At 39.9% G+C, this 20,184-nt stretch overlaps 1 protein-coding gene across 1 annotated transcript in view; it reads right to left on the bottom strand.

Annotated features, from left to right (window-relative positions):
- Window positions 1–463: 463 nt before the first annotated feature.
- Window positions 464–20,184, bottom strand: part of LOC132831207 (F-box only protein 47-like) — a 57,119-nt gene continuing 37,398 nt past the window's right edge. Inside the window, exons 8-12 of the mRNA XM_060849220.1 lie at window positions 18,088–18,264; window positions 16,696–16,839; window positions 15,495–15,637; window positions 13,036–13,195; window positions 464–576 (exon numbers count right to left, since the gene is read on the bottom strand). Of these exons, the coding sequence (XP_060705203.1) occupies window positions 464–576; window positions 13,036–13,195; window positions 15,495–15,637; window positions 16,696–16,839; window positions 18,088–18,264 (737 nt within the window). The remainder of the gene's footprint in view (window positions 577–13,035; window positions 13,196–15,494; window positions 15,638–16,695; window positions 16,840–18,087; window positions 18,265–20,184) is intronic.

The raw sequence follows: 20,184 nt of genomic DNA, 5'->3' as shown, positions 1-20,184 counted from the left end.
CAAGTATGATTTCCCATTCAGCCACTATGTCAGCATAAAAGCCTGTTGCAGGTTGAGTCTCCTCTCCATGACATGGGATAGAACTGACTATCATGAATCAGTACCATTTTGTGTCACGCACTGGTTTGTATTGTGAATCAATATCTGAGTTTAATCGTCTTCCTACACTCTTACAATCTAGAAACAAGAAAGTCAGTGTAAAAAGAAAAGCAATTGGAAAAGATACCTAATTATTGATAAGTTTTAAGGTTAGCTGTTCAATTTAATCCATGTGTGGCTGAATTAAATTGAGGTAATGAGAACTCGCTTCACCATATTAAGTGGAATAAATTTTACCCTTGAGATTCAGCTCAAAATGAATGGAAAGCAATCTTATTTTCTCAATTGCCAGAGAAATGAAAACAATAAAGTCATGCAGAAGGTTATTTGATCTGACCATAGGTTAGGTTATATGAAGTGTGACTCATGTTAGGATGTTGCTGAAGGCACAAAGCATGACTTCTTTATGGAACTCTGCTTGGGCGTTCACCATATTGTACATGTTATATGTTACGCCTTCATCCTCATCAAGGCCACCTGCAATACAACCAGTGCAACAGCAAATTAGCCATTATCAGATTAACAAATTTAATCACAGTTTATCGCATTGAAAGAATTACTTTTTAGTATCAAGATTTATATAAAACAACAATTCTAAAACAGCCAAAATGTCCATTTGTTAATTTCTACAGAGGTGAAATCAATTTAGGTAGAAACACAAAACCGATGATGTCACTTCTGACAGTTTGTACGTGCCTCTCAACAATCAGATCCAATAACGTCAATGGAACTAAATATAGGATTGGGTATAAAATTGTCATCAGATGCCAGATCACTGGAATTTCAACCCTATCCCAGGTGAATTTAACTTTGTATTTTTCTCACAATTCTCCTGAAGGTTTGTGTGCTGGATTGTAGTTCCTTAATCTTAGCAGATGTCAGGAACCTCACCCAAATAAAGCTGAGGCAGTGAACATTGGTAGAATATTTGACCACAAAGTGTCAAACCTGTTGTGCCCAAACCTGTTCTCATGAAGTATTCAGAAGCTCATTTCTTACAGATCACCGGACAGCAATCAGGAACATGAACACTGTGTGACTGATTTTTCTTTTCCTCTAAGAGTTTTTTTGTTGACTTAATTGGAGGAATTGTTTGATATTATTACTTAGCGTCACAGTATGATGGAACTAGATTAACAAAGGCACAAATTCAGTCATTAACTTGGGTTTATTTCAATGATCATGTCAGCTCAGCTGTAAGCATTTATAAAGCTAATTGCTTTCATTTGTCAGGCTCCATAACTGTTCTCTATTGGTTATTTCTTACCTGCCATTAAAGCTTTCTGTCTGCAGTAAATAATCAACAAAATCAATATGAAAAATGGCAATTTACAGCCTAGTACCAGAAAAATATAAAAAGGTTGAGCATCAACCTGTAAATCGTTCCAACACACGCCAATGGCAAGTAGCAAGAATGGGAGAGATTCCCAAACAGCCACACGATGAAAAGAAATTTGAAGCATCTATGATCTCCACCCACAACACATATGTAAAAAGTGCATGTTGAAATACCAACACGGACTGAGTGTACCATTACATATCACAACTGCCAGAAAAACAACAGAAAGTTGCTTTTTTATATACTTTCATAGGTTGTCACTGGCTAGGTTATCATCAAACCCTATTGCCCTAGAAAAGTGGTGGTGAGCCGTCTTCTTGAGCCACAACACTCCCTGTAGTGTAGATACTCCAATAAGGAAAGGATTAGCATAAATTCTATCTGTTCAAACTGCTTCTTCAGAAAAGGAGTACATCACTTTACTGAGTCTAATCTATACATGACAGCAGTCCTAATTGAATATCAATGCCCTTTTGTATGGTTCAGCAAGCCACTCAGTTATAAATCAATCTAATAAGTGACATAGCTGCTTGGCTGTATCTGAAACAGGTGGTGAAGGAACCAACAAGATGGAAAAACATATTTAACCTCATTCTCACTCATATGTCTTCCATAGATGCATCTGTACATGACAGTGGACAAATACTTCAATACGAAGGGAATAGAGGGATATGGATCCTATAAGTGAAGACAGTTTTAGTACGGAACAGCAAAACGTGTAAGCATAGATTTGGAGGGCTGAAGGACTTGTTTCAACGCTGTACTGTTCTTTGTTCTTAGTGTCAGTAGGAGTAACCACTGCAAAGTCCTTGTACTGATAAAGTTCCATCTTCACTCTAGAAATACTCTCCATCATGGGTATGGCACTAGTACTGTACTCAGTGACTTCAAACAGATCTGGCATCTCAAGACTGGGCATGACATTCTGTGGGTCATCAGTAGGAAAAATTGTACTTAAACACAATCTGTGATCTCATAGCCCAGCATATACCTCACTCTCCCATTGTAAGCTAAGGAATCATCCCTAGTTCAATGAAAAGTGTAGGAGAACATGTGAAGTGCAGCACAAAAAAATGAAGTGTCAACCTGATGAAACTCCAATGCAGGACTACTTGCATGTCAAACAGCATAAGCATCAAGTGATACACAAAGCTAGAAGATCCCACAACCAACACATCAGATCTACGCTCTGGGGTTTTGCCACATCCACTTTAAAATGGGGGTGAGCAATTAAACAAATCACTGGCAGAAGGAAATCCATAAATATCCTCATCCCAAAGGTGGAAAAGCCCAACAGATCATTGCCAACAATAAGGCTGAAGTATTTGCAACAACCTTCAGCCAGAAGTGTTGAGAGGATGGTCCAACTCGCCTCCTCCGAATCTCTCCAGTATCACAGATGCCAGTCTTCACTTGACCCATTCCATGTGATATCAAGAAACAGATCGGGGGGGGGGGGCACGAGAGATTGCAAAGGCTATAAAGCCCTGACAACATTCGAGCAATATTATGATAAATATGTGCCCCAGAACTTACTATGCCCCTAGCCAAGCTGTCCCAGTATAGTTACAATACTGACATCGAATTAACAAAGTGAAAAATAACCAAGGTATGTCCGGTACAGATAAAGTAGAACAATTATAAATCAGCCGATTACTGCCCATCAATCTGCTCTCAATTATCAGTAAAGTGCCGTCATGTGTGCTATCAAGCAGTATTTACATAGTAATAACTTACTACTGTGCCACCAAGAAACACTAGCAAAACCGGAGTCAATGGGAATCGGGGAAAACATTTTCATTAGTTGGAGTCATACTTGACTCAAAAGAAGATGGCTGTGGTTGCTGGTGGTCAGTGATCCCAGCTCCAGAAATGTTTGTAGGAGTTCTTCAGGGTAGTGTCCTAGGTCCAAGTATCTTCAGCTGTTTTATCAATGTCTTCCCTTCAATGTAAGGTCAGAATTTGGGATGTTTTCTGATGATTGCACAATGTTCAGCACTATTTATGACTCCTCAGATAATGAAACAATCTATGTCCAAATGCAGCAAAATCTGGAGCAGACCTAGATTTGAGATGACAAGTGGTGCTACTCACCACACAAGTGCCAGGTAATGAACATCTCCAACAAGAGAGAATCTAACCATCGCTTAATGACATTCAATGACAATACCATCACTGAATCGGTCTCCATCAACATCCTGGAGGTCACCATTGATCAGAAACTGCTCCAGGCCTAGGTCAGAAGCAAGGAATCCTGCAGGAGTAAATCACTCCTGACTCCCCAAAACCTGCATACCATCTACAATGCACAAGTCAGGATTGTGAAGGAGTACTCCCCCTTTGCTTGGATGAATGTAGCTCCAATAACACTTAAGAAGCTGCACACGCAAAATTTCTCCCTTAAAAATGCTGTGAATGTAGCTACACCAAATGAACTGCAGTGGTTCAAGAAGAAAGCTCACCATCACTCTTTCAAGAACAATCAGGGATGGGCAATAAATGCTGGCCCAGACAGCAATGCCCACATTAAAAAATATATAAAAATAAAGTTAGAAATAAGATCACAGTTGATTAGTTGTATTAGGGAATAACGGAGTTGTGTTGTAGCAAAAGACCAAGATTGCTCAAAGACTAGATTAGAGTGGTGCTGGAAAAGCACAGCAGGTCAGGCACCATCCAAAGAGCAAGAAAATCGACATTTTGGGCAAAAGCCCTTCATCAGGAAAGGGAAGATCCTGATGAAGGGCTTTTGCCCAAAACATCGATTTTCCTGCTCGTCATATACTACCTGACCTGCTGTGCTTTTCCAGCACCACTCTAATCTAGACTCTGATCTCCAGCATCTGCAGTCCTTACTTTTGCCAAGATTGCTCAAAGACCACCATAAGACAACGATGCCATAATTACCAGTTTCCACAGAATCATCATCAGACAGTGGCAAAATGCAGAAATGCTTGAAAACAATTCTTGTGAAAACCACAGCACATAAAAAGATACGATTCATGGTGACACTATCTTGCATGACTGACTGACTGGAATTAAAGCCTATGGTAATTTTCAAATGTAATACCATGCCAAAAATTAAATTCCCTGCAGACGTTTTTGTGCCTGTCCATACAACGGTTGAGTGGATAAGGATAACATATTGGGGGTAACATTTACGCATGGAAGGTTCTAGGGATGAGGAACTTCAGTTATCAAGATATTTTGTTGAGGTTGGAAAAGAAGGCAACAGCAGATCTGATACAGGCTTTCAAAAACATGAGCAGATTGGATAGAATAGATAGGGAGAAACTGTTTCTGCTCGTAAAAAGAATGAGAACAAGAAGGCATAGATTTAAAGTGATCTACAAAAGAAACAAGGGTGAAGAGAGTAGTTGGACCATGGAATCTGGTTCAGTTGAGAGGGCACTGGATGATTATTTGGATAAAAAATAATGTGCAGTTATAGGGAAAAAAACAGGAATGGGCATGAAGTAATGATGCTCATTTAACAAGTTGCGGCCAACACAATGGGTTGAATAGTCTCCTTCTGTGCTGGGATTCTGAATAGAAAATTAGCTTGGTATCAGTAAGCACAGAATAGGAAAAAGTGGGTGTTTTTTTCAGACTGGCAAAATGTTACAGGGAGTATATCACAGGGGTTGGCAGTCAGGCTTCAATTCTTTACAATTTAGAAAAATGATTTTGATGAAGAGAGTGAAGGCACGGTAGCTAAAGTTACTGATGACAAAGATAGGTAGGAAAGTGAGTTGTGAAGAGGACATGTGAAGGGGAGAAGAGGGATAATAAAAAGTATTGAGATAAATTCTTGTACAAATATATTCTACTTGCATGCAATCATTCAAAGAATCTTGCCATTTCCTGTTACACATAGTTTATTAAGCCGATTGTCATAATTGCTATCATATTTTTCTGTCATTTGTTTTAGGTAAGGGAAAGCTGCAAGGCTGCATTGGAGGAAGTGGGAGCTGTCAGTTTGGATTACTGTAATGGACAGGACTGGCTTTTTTATTCTGTATTTGTTAGAGGGTGTATGATGACATGGTTTCACAATTGGAACAAGCTGAAAATACGAATAGAGGAAAGAGATTTATCTTAAAGTGAGATTACTAATTATTTTGCCAGTAGTTTAGTTTATTTTCTCACCTAATGCTTCAACTTCTGGAAGAAATACTGCCAGCAAAATTCTTTCAGGGTGGAGTTGGAATTGTATAAAATGTGCAATAGAGAACTGACAGCTTACTTTACACTCCACCGAATTTTCTTGGTTATTGACGAGATAGACCACATGCAAGTGTAAAACACGCTGATTTATTAATGCCATTTTGCACAATGGCTTAAGATGAATTGCAGGTCTAATAAATTAAGGGATCATGCGAGAGGAACTAAAACTAATATGAACTCAAATCATAAACGGGCAAAATAAACACAGCAAAATCAATGCTTATACATTAACATTACAAAATTGCTCTCTATGTGGCATGTTGCTGGCATGTATAAGCAGCTGGCAAGGCTCCTTCAGAATTATAGGATGGCACTTAAACAGCAGCATCATCAGGAGCCCTGCAGCCTACAAAAGGTGGGAAAATAATATATTTTAAAATATACAGGGCTTAAGGGCTGGAGGGGAAAGATACCTGGAGAAATCACAGGGGCTGTGGGTGCTGCCTACACAGCTGATGGCCTCATCTTTCTTTATGAAAGCAGCCCCTCTCTCCACCTCAAGCTGCAGTTGGAAGATTGCCATCACTTAACTCGTGACCTCTTTATATGATGGGGGCAGTCAATCCACCGTTAGCAAAATGGCCTCTAAATTTGTTGCCATTGCTTATTCCAAAATGTCCTTAAACAGAATGGCTTATTAGACCACTTCAAAGAGCAATTAAGGATCAATTACATTGCTGTGGGATCAACTTCTCATCCGCTCCTTTGCTGTCTCTGGACTCAACTCCTGCTGGTTTCTCAAATTCCATGTTCTGTGGTTATTCCACCAGCAGTTCTCTCTCTCTAATGAGAGTGCAGTGTTCTGGAACTATGAAAATGAGGAAACTGGTGAAGTCCACACCGATGCCCTGTAGGCCAGATCAGATAAGGACAGCAGATTTCCTTTTCTGAAATACATTGGTTAAGGGTATGGGTCTTAGCAACAATTGATGATAGTTTCTTGGTCACCATTACTGAGACTGCTTTCAGATTTTAGATTTTTTTTTAAAGTTTTACTGGCTGCAGTATTGAGATCATTTCTCATCCAGTGACACCTAATTAGGTCAATATTTGTAGAAATTGTCTGTCTTCTTGGGCTGTCTGCCTTCCTGATTCAGTAAAATTACCTGAAGGCAGCACATGGTTGAAGAGCCATTATTTTTTGACCCAACCCACTCCCTAGAGGCTGGTAAATTTCAGCTCCGTTACTGCCATTTTTCTCCAGTCTACTTTTCCGATTTAACTGCCATTACTTACCAAACACATAAGGGCCAGTTTAAAGGAGTTTTAAAATAATCTGTTTCAATTCTTTGACACCCAGGACTGAAGGATCTGAAATTTCTTTCAATTATATATTAGGATGGGAGCCATTGCTTTCAATCCCCACCTCAAAATCTGTTTCCTAGCCATCAATTCCATCCATCAACTTGATACATGTTTGAGCCTTAATCAGACTGTTTGAAATTTCGATCTGATTATAGCTACATATTTGTGCCATTACTAAGACTGTCTTTTCTCATATCCACAACATTATCTGATTTAACTCCTCATCCGTTCCTTTGCTACCTCCAGACTCAACTCCTGCTGGTTTTTCACATTCCATGTTCTGTAAACTTGAGGTCATCCAAATCTTTGCTACTGTGAACGGTTCATATAGCACCTCTGAATTCACATGGTTCCAGCCAAGAATTGTTGTGACTTTAAGATTCTCAATTCTTTTTTAAATGCATCCACAGTTTCATCTTCCCTACCTCTGTAACCTCCTGCAACCCCAGAACTCTCCATGATATCGCTGCTCATATTATTTACATTTTTGAGGGGGCTTGTCTTCAGCTGACCAGATCATAAACTCTGGAATTCACATCCAACACCTCTTTGAATCACAACTTCATTTTCTCCATTAAGGTACTTCTGAAAACCTAACTCTTTCGTTAGGTTTTGGGTCATCTGTAGTAATATGTGGCTTAGCGTCATGTTGTGTTTAATAATACTCGTAAAGAGCATTGCAACATTTTATCACCCAGATTATACTAAATAAATACAAGTAGTCACTGATTTACTTTCTTTTTCCTTGCAGCTTTTACCCTACCCATGCCCATTATCTACACCAATCTCACAGGCTTCAAATTATTCATATCACAAATAATCGAATAACAGATAATTAAACAAATATTTGATTTAATTCACTTGTCATATCTGTTTTCTTTTACCAAAATTACCACTCACAGTTTGAGAAGCCCTATTCTATTCCTTTCATACATGCCTTTATCCAGTTTCCTCTTAAAAGCATTTTTAAATTGCCTCAAATAGATTAGATTAGATTACTTACAGTGTGGAAACAGGCCCTTTGGCCCAACAAGTCCACACCGACCCACCGAAGCGCAATACCCCTACATTTACCCCTTATCTAACACTACGAGCATTTTAGGATAGCCAATTCACCTGACCCGCATATCTTTGGACTGTGGGAGGAAACCGGAGCATCCAGAGGAAATCCACGCAGACACAGGGAGAATGTGCAAACTCCACACAGTCAGTCGCCTGAGGCGGGAATTAAACCCGGGTCTCTGGTGCTGTGAGGCAGCAGTGCTAACCATGTGTGACACCGTGCTGCCCACAAATACTTCCTGAAACAACAATATTTCCACATTCTAGCAGGGGATCAGTTAGCTGACTTGTAATGCAAAACGATGTCAATGTTGCAGGTTCAATTTCCATACTAGCTGAGGTTACCATGAAGTAAACTCCTTCTCAACCTCTCCAAACACCCGAGGTTGGTGCCCCTCAGGTTAATCCACCAGCAGTTGTCTGAATGAGAGAGCAGACTTCTGGAACTATGGAAATGAGGAAACTGGAGAAGTCCACACTGATGCCCTGGGTTGAAGGGTTCCAAGGCGGAAGATGAGGCGTTCTTCTTCCAGACATTGGGTGGTGAGGGAGTGGCGGTGGAGGAGGCCCAGGACCTGCATGTCCTTGGCAGAGTGAGTGGGGGGGGGGTTTAAATGTTTGGCCACAGGACGGTGCGGTTGATTGAAGTAGTATCTCCTTTCATATTATTTAAAATTCACTATTTGAATTAAAGGCCCAACAGCATTACAGGTTTCAAAAAATCAGTTTATATTTTTCCTGTTTTGAACAGAAAATGTTAATTAAAAATGTGTCACAATTCACCAAAGACAGTCTAATTTGTCCCTGTCATCACACAACCACTCAATGAGCCTGAAGTTCTTGTAAGCTCACTTCGTTAATTCACAATCATAAGCAACTCTCAACTCTAAAATACAATTCTAAATCTTTAAAGTGGATTGTTGATTTCAATTCCTTCTAAAATGTCAAGTTTTTGGAGAAGGAACTGCACAATTTCATTACAATGACACCAGAGAGGAGGAACTTCAACTTCAATTCTGTGGGAAGACTAAAGAATTGGGATTCTTCCCCAGAGGGCAGAAAAGGTAAAGAGGATTAAATATTTAAGACAGATGCTCAAAATCTTGAAGGATTTGGGAGTAACTATCCATTGGCAGGAGAAAGGCAATTAGAGAACACTTTTTTATTAACTCATTCATGGGATGCGAGTGTTGCGAGCTGGGCCAGCATTTATTGCTCATCCCTGATTGTCCTTGAGAAGGTGGGGTGGAGCTGCCGTCTTGAAATGCTGCAATCCATTTGGTGCTGGTACACCTACAATGTCATTACGGAGGGAGTTCCAGGATTTTGACCCAGTAATGTTGAAGCAATAGCGATATATTTCCAGGGCTGGATGTTGAATACCTGAAAAGGGAACTTGCAAGTGGTGGTATTCTATATTGTAATTTTCTTTACCACTGCACAGACCTCCAAGATCCATACACAGGTGCAGCTTCCAGAACTGGAAGTCAATGTGTCAACACACTGATCAGCAAATGCGAAACCTTTGAGTTACTTGCTTAGAGGGAACAATGGTGTTCCCATTTACTTGGTGCCATTGTCCTTCTAGATGTTAGCGCGAGTAGGCATGGGTTTGAAAATTGCTATGTAAAGACCCTTAGTGAATTCTGCAGGGCATCTTGCAGATGGTACACACTGCTGCTACTGAAGTTTGGTAGTGGAAGAAGTAAATGTTTGTGGATGTGGTGCCACAAACAGGGCTGCTTTGTCTTGGATGGTGTCAAGCTTCTTGAATGTTACTGGAACTTTGTTCATCAAGGCAAGCTGGGAGAATTCCATCACACTCCTGACTTGTGCTTTGTCATGGTACACAGGCTTTAGGAATCAGGACAAGTTATTTGCTGTGGGATTCCTAACCTCTGACTTGCTCTGTTTTTATGCCTACTCCAGTTCAGTTTGGGTCAATGGTAATCCTCAGGATATTGATAGTGAGGGATTCAGTGATAATAACATTGATGAGGGGGCAATGGTTGGAACTGGTCACTGCATTGCATCTATGTGGGTGCAAATATCACAGGCCGCTTGTCAGCACAAACCTGGATATTGTCCAAGTCTTGCTGCATTTGAAGATGGAGTGGTTCAGTATCTGAAAAGTCATGAATGGTTCTGAACATTGTGAATCATCAACAAACATCCTCACATCTGACCTTATGATGAAGGGAAGGTAATTGATGAAGCAGCTGAAGATGGTTTTACCTGGGACCACTTCCCTAAGGAACTCTTGTAGAGATTGAAGCAAAATACTGGTAATCTGACACAAACACGGAAAATGCTAGAGAAACTCAGCTGGCATGGCAGCATCAGTGAAGAGAGAAACAGAGTTAATGTTGTGCGTCCAGAATAATTTATTCATACCAGTTGACATTCTCCAGTATTTTCTGGTTTTGTTTTGAAGAGATGACTGACCTCCACAAGCATCAATCAACCCCACTGCTCTGTGGCTAAAAACTTCAACTCCCCTTCCCACTCCGCCAAGGATATACAAGTCCTTAAAAACACCTCATCTTCCACGTTGGGACGCTCCAACCACACAGCATTAATGTTGATTTCACCAGTTTCCTAATTTCCACTGGCCCCACCTTATCCCAGATCCAACCCTCTAACTCAGCACCGCCCTCAAGAACTGTCCTACCTGTCCATCTCCCTTCTCACCTATCTGCTCCGCCCTCCTTTCCAACCTATCACCATCACCCCCCACCTTCATCTACCTATCGCTTTCCCAGATACCTTCACCCCAGCCCCACTCCCCTCCCCTCCCATTTATCTCTCAGCCCCCTTGGCCAACTCCCACATTTCCGAAGAAGAACTTATGCTTGAAACTTCGACTCTCCTGCTCCCCGATGCTGCCTGACCAGCTGTGCTTTTTCAGCACCACACTTTTTGACTCTGACCTCTAGCTCCCACAAAATAACTAATTATATTGCAAAAATTGACAAAAGACCTCGGGAAAATAAGGAGAAATATTATTACTTAATAAATTGTCTAATCTGAAATGTATTGCCTTAAAGGATGGTTGTTGCAGGTTCAATGGTAACTTTCACAAGGGAATTGCATAAGTACATGAAAAGGAGGGTGAAATTGTTGGACAACAGGGAAAAAGCAGAGGAGAAGGTGAAATTCGCAACTATCAAAGAGCAGGTACAAGCATGCTGATCTGTTGATCTGTTTCTGCTGTGAGTCCACAATTAATATACATATATATATATATATTGACAAGTCTCTGGACCATTGAGAGTAAAGATAAATCAGATGGTGATGGGGTAGTTTAGCAGATTCTAAGTTGTATAACTGCAGCTGCATCTTGGTATTTAAGAAAGGTTACGAGAGAGTAAACTTCTACTTAGTTTGCAAAGAAATTAAACTTTGAAAGTCAGATTGTGAAACAACGTGCAGAATTTCCCAGCCCTGAACAATGTGAAGAATGATAAATCAATTGGGAATATATGGTAAGACTGGAAAAATGAGATTCTTGACACTGAGAGAAAAAAAATCTTATTTTGCATTCGAAGTCTAAACAGTGAGTATTTCAAGGTCATCATCCGCTATCAATCCAGGAGCTGGACACAGTCAGATGGGCACTTTGGGCAGACAGTCAGGAATTCTGCATCATTACAGTCTGGAGGGAAGGCCAACATCAAGCCTGCAGGCCCTGTGTAAATGGACAGTAAATTTGTGGTAAGTCAGTAAGAAGCTTCACTAAGATTGGACAGGAGCCTAGTCACTCATCATTTGGAACTGACTTTCCATGTTTTTATGGGGAGAGGTGGGCCACAGTCAGTCTTGACTGACAAGATGTTATATAATGCTGGTCATGAGCTAAAGAGTGGCACTTCCTTAGACAGGGTTCAAACATGGTATAGTACAAAGGATCACAGCCTGTGAAGCTGAATTCCTGTAGCTTGCAGCTACAAAACAGTTGATCAGACAGGTAATGATATAAAGTGGAAATACATTTACAGATGTGAGCTTCTATTTGTTATGAAGAGTCATCTGTACCATTTATGTGCCTTCAAAAGTTTTTCTTTTTAATGCCCCCCCCCCACACCATGTACACGGTAAAGGTCTATTCCTGGCTGGCAGCAATTAACCTGGCACACAGCTGGGTTTTAAATTTGGCGCCAGTAGCAAAAATCCTGGAATATGCCAGCAATGATGAGTACTTCTGCCATTAGTGAACACAAGATATCCTAAGAGTGATGCCATAAAGGTGAAGTGCATCCATACAGAGGAGCAAATGGAGAATTGTGTGGGATAATGTGCTAGAGCTCACAGAAAGTAGCCTGACCTGGAAATCCCCAAAATTGATATTTAACAGATATTAGCTAAAATTCAACCGAATAAAACACAAGCAAGAAGAAACAGGCAAGAAGATTTTTTTAAAACAATTAATGGGATGTGAGTGTTACTTGCTAAGCAACATTTATTGCCCAGCACCCGTAATTGCCCTTGAGAAGGTTTTGGTGAACTGCTTTTGTGAACTGCAGCAGTCCTTGTGGTGTAGATATACTTGCAGTGCATTGAGGAAAGGAGTTCCAAGATTTTGATCTGGAGACAGTAAAGGAACAGTTAGGAAAGTTGCATGTCAGGATGATGAGTGGCTTGGAAGAGAACTTGTATGTGACGGTGTTCCTAACAAATCTTCTGTAGTTGGCCTTCGAGATGGTAAATGTCACAGGTTTTGAAGTTGCTGTTGAAGGATGCTGGGTGAGTTGCGTATCTTCCATACGATATTGCAACTTACCTGCTTTTTTGCCAGATAAGCTCCTTGGGGTGTTTTTAGTGTTTTAGAAGTATTACAAAGAATTGTTTTTCTCATGGACAATGTTGGCGAAACAGTACCTTTGTTCAGAAACAGTTGCTGAGCATTTGCACAGAAACTAAGACACCCTCTCCCTCAATCAACTGTACCAAGCAAGGACTCATTCCTGCAAATTAATTAAAAGATATGTATCAAATGTACTCACTAAACATTAAAGATTCGATCATATCCATGGTAACCCTTGCAAAGACCTTCTCAATAGCCTGCAGAAAATTCCACCTGCTTTCACTGCTGGGTATCACCTTGCAGATTCTGTGAACCATCTTCACAGTCCAGTCCATGCAGTACCCATCTTTTTCACATACCTGTACCCAAATTTAAAGAACTGTAAGTGTTGGTATCTACAACAAGCACAAGGACTATGCTAGAAATTATTATTAAATAAGAAGTAAAATCTCTGTAGGTTAGATGGGCTTCAGGTTGGTTTCACGGGTCATTGCAACATTGAGGGTCGAAGGGCCTGTACTGCACTGTAATGTCCTATGTTTGCAATTGAAAACAGAAAATACTGAAAACGCACACTAGGCCACTTAGCATCTGAAAGAGAAAGACAGGATTAACATTTTTTATTAGATTTTCTAAAAAAAAGAATTTTTTTTCTTTTGAATATTACAACAAATACAAAACCAATCAATTCAAACCAATATTAAAAAACAAACCCGCTAATTACATAAATAAATAACTAACCTAAAAAAGGAAAATCTTAACAATAATACAAATGATAATAACCATAACACAGCTCAGCAAAACAAAGTAATAGCCCTCGATTATCGAACGCATGAGTTTATACATTTTTATATGTTCATAATTCCTCCACTGTGGATACCAAATCTATTACATAGAATTGCCATGGCTATATAAAGGCTCTTTTTAGTATGGCGGACAAATCTGTACCCAGGTAGTCCAAAGAGGGCCACCACGTCTTATAGAAATTCTCAGTTTTATGGTGCACCATACTCATAAGAAAATCCAAGGGGATGTGCTCCATTACTAGCTTACGCCAGTCAGCCAGCCCCAGGCGTTTTTCCTGACATCAACCCTAATAGAATGTTCTTTTGGGCACAATAAGTGAGGACACTGAAAAGCCTGTTTTTTGTGTGCATCTCATGAAAGTGAAGTAGCAAGGCCAAGAGGAAGAGGAGATACAGGGTCCATTTCCACCTCTGTCCCCAAGACCTTCTCTATTTTGCCGACCACAACGCTCCAGAATGCCAACAGTCTGTGGCAGGACTAAAGACAACAAGTAATCATGCCCATGCTCACTTTACATTTAGGACACACTGTAGAAGCTCCCGCTTTAAATTTAGTGAGGCGGTCTGGGGCCAGGTGGACTCTGTGGAGAATCTTCAATTGTAAGGCGTGGGTCCTGTTGCAAATAAAGATCCTTCTAGCATTTACCCAGATATCTCCATATACTTCAGAAGATATATCAACATCCAACTCCCTCTCCCAAACCTTACTGAGCCATTCAGTGTCGTCCAAAGGACCCTCTCCCAATAGATGTTACGCGTTGCTAACAAATAATGTATCCTCAGCACTCAACAACCTCTTATCCACATCGGACCTCTAACGATCAGTTAGAAGTGTGGTCTCTTTTTGTATGAAGTTTCTAATTTGAAAGAAACTAAAGAGGTCCCTAGTGAGCAATTCATATTTCTGAGCCAACTGGTCCAAAGACATTAGTATGCCCTCTTCGAATAAATCACCCAGAAAAGACATGCCCCTAGCTGCCCACAGTTTAAACCCAGAGTCTATCATCCATGTCTGAAAGCCCAGCATACCTACTATGGGTGTCAAAAAAGTTTTGTCAAAACTGCCCTCAACCTGACACATTACCCTCCAAACCTTGACAGTATTGCTGACTATTGGGCTCTGGCAGTATTCCTTAATTGTTCACATTTTGTCTACGAACAGTAGGCTAATAAGAAGAGATTGACATTTTAAATGTGTCAGAGTTTTTTCAGAGTTAGGAGCAAATCTGAGATCAGGTGCAAAGTAAAGTTGCCTTCCCTCTGCCCCAACAATATATTACAAACCCATTCATAGAAGAATACCACCTGAAGCAAAAGTTAGCATTTCAATTCCCATTCTCAGTCAGCTGACTTTACAGGCTCTGCCAGTACAACTATGAATTTAAACAACGTTATTTATTTGACAACATTTTGTGCTGAACCCTTAATAGGAATTCTTCAAAGTCATTCCATATTGAGGATACACAATCAGCACTGAAAGATGAATTTTGTCCCATTATTTTTTATTATATCCAAACTCAAGTTTGGTTGTGAAAGAAAATATTTCACTTCATAATTTATGATTTGTTAAAAACTTCTAATGCACATACATGTCACAATTTGGAATGGAGCTCTAAAATTAACTTTTCACTCACTTTTTTTAATTTTCACAATCTCTCTTAATAATTAACTCCATTCCCCCTCACCAAAGTGTATTAATCCTCTTACTGAAGCACTTTATTAAGACACATAAATTGAAAAATATCAGCTTAGTTAAACACATGACTCCCAGTTGCATGAGGTTGCCTAAATGTAACAAATATTTTCTCTCATCTCTAATACAATCTAATTCAGTTATTTTTATTCTACTCACCAAAGACAGAAACACAATAAGTGTGGCAAGTTCGTTGAGTCTCCCATTTACAGCTTTATTAGCCAGGAATGTAAAGCACATATTATTCCCACAACAAATCAGAAGACGAGCACAGTTCTCCAGAAGCCATTCTTGAGGAAATCCTGGAATAGATGCACACTATATCACCATTCTCTTTTAAATTATTCCAAATGCATCCTCTATATAGGCCTCTTTTCCTCACGGCATGAACTCTTGTTGGGGTTGTATTTTTATGTGCACCAGTAGATGCTCAGTATCTTGCCCAAGTGATTATTTCTCATACATGAGTCTGGACAGTGAATTTGAGAAGACTATTCAACTCTAGGGGCTTCATATCAAAGCTCCATTCTGCCTTTGCCTGAGGTGTACTCATCCAGTGTTTTCAGAAATCTCAGACTGAAATCTGGGCTTTTTTTTTGTCCTTCTCAGTTAACGCCTGTCAAGGTCAGCTGTAAATAACATTCTCTTACTAATCAAAACAAAATCAACTAACACTGCACACAAAATGAAAAAGCCTGTAACCTACTCATTACATTTACATGTAATGTATTTATGTTTTAAAATCTGGACAGCACATAGATAATCATTCTAATTTTCAGAATACACCATGCAAAGTTGAAGTACCAAGTAAAACTAGAGATTATACACAGCAAAGGATACACTGCCTAGGCTTCCATCAACAACATTCCATGCTTCATTGATTGATAGATTTGAAAAAAATAGCTTCCAGTTACCAACAAGGACTGAAGATTAGGTTAAGAATTACAGACATGGATGATCAGATTCTCTACAGGATATTATGGCTCCTGTGCTGTGATTATAGAAATGTCAACCATAAACTTTATCTCCAGGATGCCTTTAAGCTCAGTTTCTTCAGTTCACGTCATGCCATTTGTTTTTCCCTCAGTAACTCTTAACTCTCCACCACAGCATTTCTTTCCTCTCTCTATTTTACTAATTACATTGGTCATTGTTGTTCTGAATTAATTTATTCTATTTTTTTCTAAGGCTGGTATTATTAAATATCCTACAATAAGCCTTTTTGTCAAATGAAACTGAGCGTCATCATATCATCTGTTAGTTTTATTCAAGCTTCCCAGGACTTCAAAACATGGGATTCATTACATCTCAGTCTTTCCATTCTCTTACAATTTTCAGACTTTTGGGAAAACTCAGTTACCTGCTAACTCTTCTAACAAAGTGAAAATGTCATCAGCTGTCCATTCTTTGGCATTTTCATGCAGCAATCTAACTGCTGCTGCAAGACCTTTTATACTGTCCTCACTAGCAGGTAACTGGGTCATATGATGCCAGTGGATCTGACCTGAAAAAGGAACAAAGACAAACAACAACATCTTGCACTGAAAAAGGACATTTAAAGTTGTGGATGCCACAAGGCTTCTCAAATGCAGGAAAGTGAATATAAGAAAAGTCATATCAATGATGATCCTATTGAAAAGTGGAGCAGGCCCAAAGGCCAAATGGCCTACTCCTGTTCCTAATATGATCTTATAGAAAAATAAATGCTGACTACAACATCATGAACAGTGTGTAACACTATTCAAGCTGAATATTCACTTTTATTATAGAATTGTAATATAAAATTATAGAATAGTACAGGACAGTAGAATGGCCCCTGAAGGTCGTGTCAGCTCTTCTAAAAACATTCTAGTTAATCCACTCCTTTGCCCTTTTCCCATTTCTAATAATCTTCTCTCGTTTATCTAATTCGCTTTTGAATGCTATTACTGAATCTGTTCCAGTGTATTCCAAATTCATACCACTCTGCTCAAAATAAAGAGGTTTTTTCTCCCCAGTTATTTCTAGTTCTTTTCCAAATACTTTAATTTACACTACATAAACCCCTCACAATTTTATATACCTCTCTCAAATATCCTGTTAGCCCTTCCCACTCCAAGGGCAGCAATCCTAACTCCTCCAATTTCACTACGTAACAGTAATCTCTAATCACTTGAACTGTTTTAGCAAACCTCTGCTGCACCTTCTCCAAATGCTTCATATCCATCCCAAAGTGTGGTTCCAGAACTGGGCCACTGCAGCTGGGGAAGCACAGCAGGTCAGGCAGCATCCAAGGAACAGGAGAAACGACGTTTCGGGCATAAGCACTTCATCAGGAATGAAGGGCTTATGCCCAAAACATTGATTCTCCTGCTCCCCGGATGCTGCTTAACCTGCTGTGCTTTTGCAGCACCAACTCTCGACTCATCATCTGCAGCCTTCATATTTTTCCACTGCAGCTGGGGCCAAACCATTAGTTTAAGCACAAAAGTGCTGATTCTTATTGAGATAGTGTAAGGGATTGTACTTGTCTTGTGGTATCCCACACAACAAGCTATAAAATCAACATCCTGAAACACCCATCATTATTGATACACTTATTGACAAGGTCCATATGTGAAGAATGATAATTTGAGTGATAGATTAGAAGGCTGTCAGCACAATGACACTATGCTTCAGCCAGAGTTAGCCATTTCCAAAATCAGAGAGAAAACTAATTGTAAAAAATAGTATACAGCATTAAATTACCTAACCGCTCTATACTAGTCCTTACCATCACTGAGGGACATAGGACCATAGAGTAAGTACAGCAATCTTGCTTGGTTCACCATCGGCCATGGTTTAAGGATACGAGTCAGCCAGAAAGCGATGTCACATTGGTGCTCCCAATGATCCAAGAGAACTCGCCGGTAATACAAACGGATCTGTAGCTCTAGCTTTCTAGTCGCACCTGTTACAAGCACAACACAAACACTGTTGTAGAAATTCTACAAATTCCAAGACCATGTTGAATTATTTGTGTAATTTAGATCACCAGTATAAATATTTACGCGCTGTAATTCTGTCCTTCTAATTGAAAAGCACTATGTGGATTTGTTGAAGGTGGGGTGTGAATAAAAAAACAGAGGAACAAGATATTAAACATTGACACAAGGATACCTGCAAATTCTCTATATATAACTGATACAACTAGAGATTGAATCTTTCAGGCTCACCTGAAGCTTTTAGAATATCAGGTGGGCTGGAAGAACAAATTCAGTTTCTCAATAGTGGGTTAATTTTTGGTATTAAGTTCTCAGAACGCTTCAGACTGTTTGCTACTGCTGACCTTTATAGTCAGGAACTCCTTCTGCATTCATTCAAATGCAAAAATACCAATAACAGCCAAACTCACTGGAATTACCTTCATGGGAGCAACTTGTTCACTAATAATGGGAAAAGGATCTGTTCACAAACCCAAATATACTTGTAAAGCATATATCTGATGGGGTAAAATTAATCCTCCTACAAGCACTTAGGTGTATGCAAGTGAAAGGGTGAAAGCTGAATGGGACATTGGCTGACTTGTTTGGGGGGGGGGGGTGCTAATCTCAAAGAGTGTGGTGCTGTAAAAGCACAGCTGGTCAGGCAAAATTCAAGAAGCAGGAGCATTAATGTTTCGAGCATAAGCTCTTCATCAGAATGAAGAGAGTGTGCTCAAAACATTGATTTTCCTGCTCCTAGGATGTTGCCTGACCAGCTGTGCTTTTCCAACATCACACTCTTCGATTCTGATCTCCAGCATCTGCAGTCCTCACTTTCTCCAAGTCAGCTAATCTGGCTGACACTAGAAAACTTGGTGGTTTAAAATGAAAAGAGGGCCTTACTGAAAACAGTACTCAACACAAAAGGTGGTCTAGGTGGAAAGGAACTGCAGGGAATTGAATTTCAAATGTGGGCTTGTGGAAGGATCCAGATGAATGTAAAGAACTAACTAGGATGCAAAGGGAAAAGTCATGGTGGTACAGCTAGAGGAATACAGGAAGGTGAAAACTACGTATTAAGATTAACAGAAGGTTGAAAACCAACGCACACAAAGTGATTTCATCTTCTTTCATTTTTGTTTCAAAGCACTACATTTTGGTGCCAACTCAGCAGCCAATGCTGCTGACTGGTTTACCATCTTGCCTCAGATAACTCTGGCAGGTGTTCCTCTGGTGATCCAAAGTCTACAGGACTCCAGCTCGCTGCAGGTCTCCCGTGCAAGTATAACTTCAATGGCCTCACCTGACAGAGGTACTGGCAGTGGGGATATGGTGCAGTCATCACCTCTGGAGTGGGCTGAGATGACAAATCTTGGATGTCTGGCTGTCATTTCTCCATCTTGTCACAGTGGCACCTCTCTGCCAGGCACCTGGAGGGAGATCAAGGTCCCTGGCCCTCTTTTGCCTGACTATTCCACAAAAGTATCCATGGCGTGATACATACTTTGTACAACAATCCTGTGATCTTTTCCAATCTGTTAAGGCTTCAGCCTATAAAGATTTTCCCTCCATAATACGACCTTAAGGAGTAGTAATCATGCTAGCTGCTCACATGCACTCTATATACTACAGTACAAAGAGCACTAAGTCACTGATTCACTACTGTAATCTGAGAGGAACATAATCTCGGGAAAGCAAGATAGTTAAATTTTGGGAGACAGTTGGCACAATATAGCTCCTCTACATCATTGTTGTGGTAGATGAATACCTCTTGCAAATGAAGGGTTGAACCATCTAAGTGCCATCCCCTTACAGTTCTGTATAACACCATATTGAGGTGAAAACTGAGCAGAAAGATATGGGCAAAAAGAGAACAAATTAACTTAAAACTTACACCAAAGAAATTC

This window comes from Hemiscyllium ocellatum, chromosome 33 (assembly GCF_020745735.1).
Source record: "Hemiscyllium ocellatum isolate sHemOce1 chromosome 33, sHemOce1.pat.X.cur, whole genome shotgun sequence".
Classification (NCBI taxonomy): domain Eukaryota; kingdom Metazoa; phylum Chordata; class Chondrichthyes; order Orectolobiformes; family Hemiscylliidae; genus Hemiscyllium; species Hemiscyllium ocellatum.
Note: the sequence above shows the minus strand (reverse complement) of the source record. Positions and strands in the feature narration are given on the sequence as shown.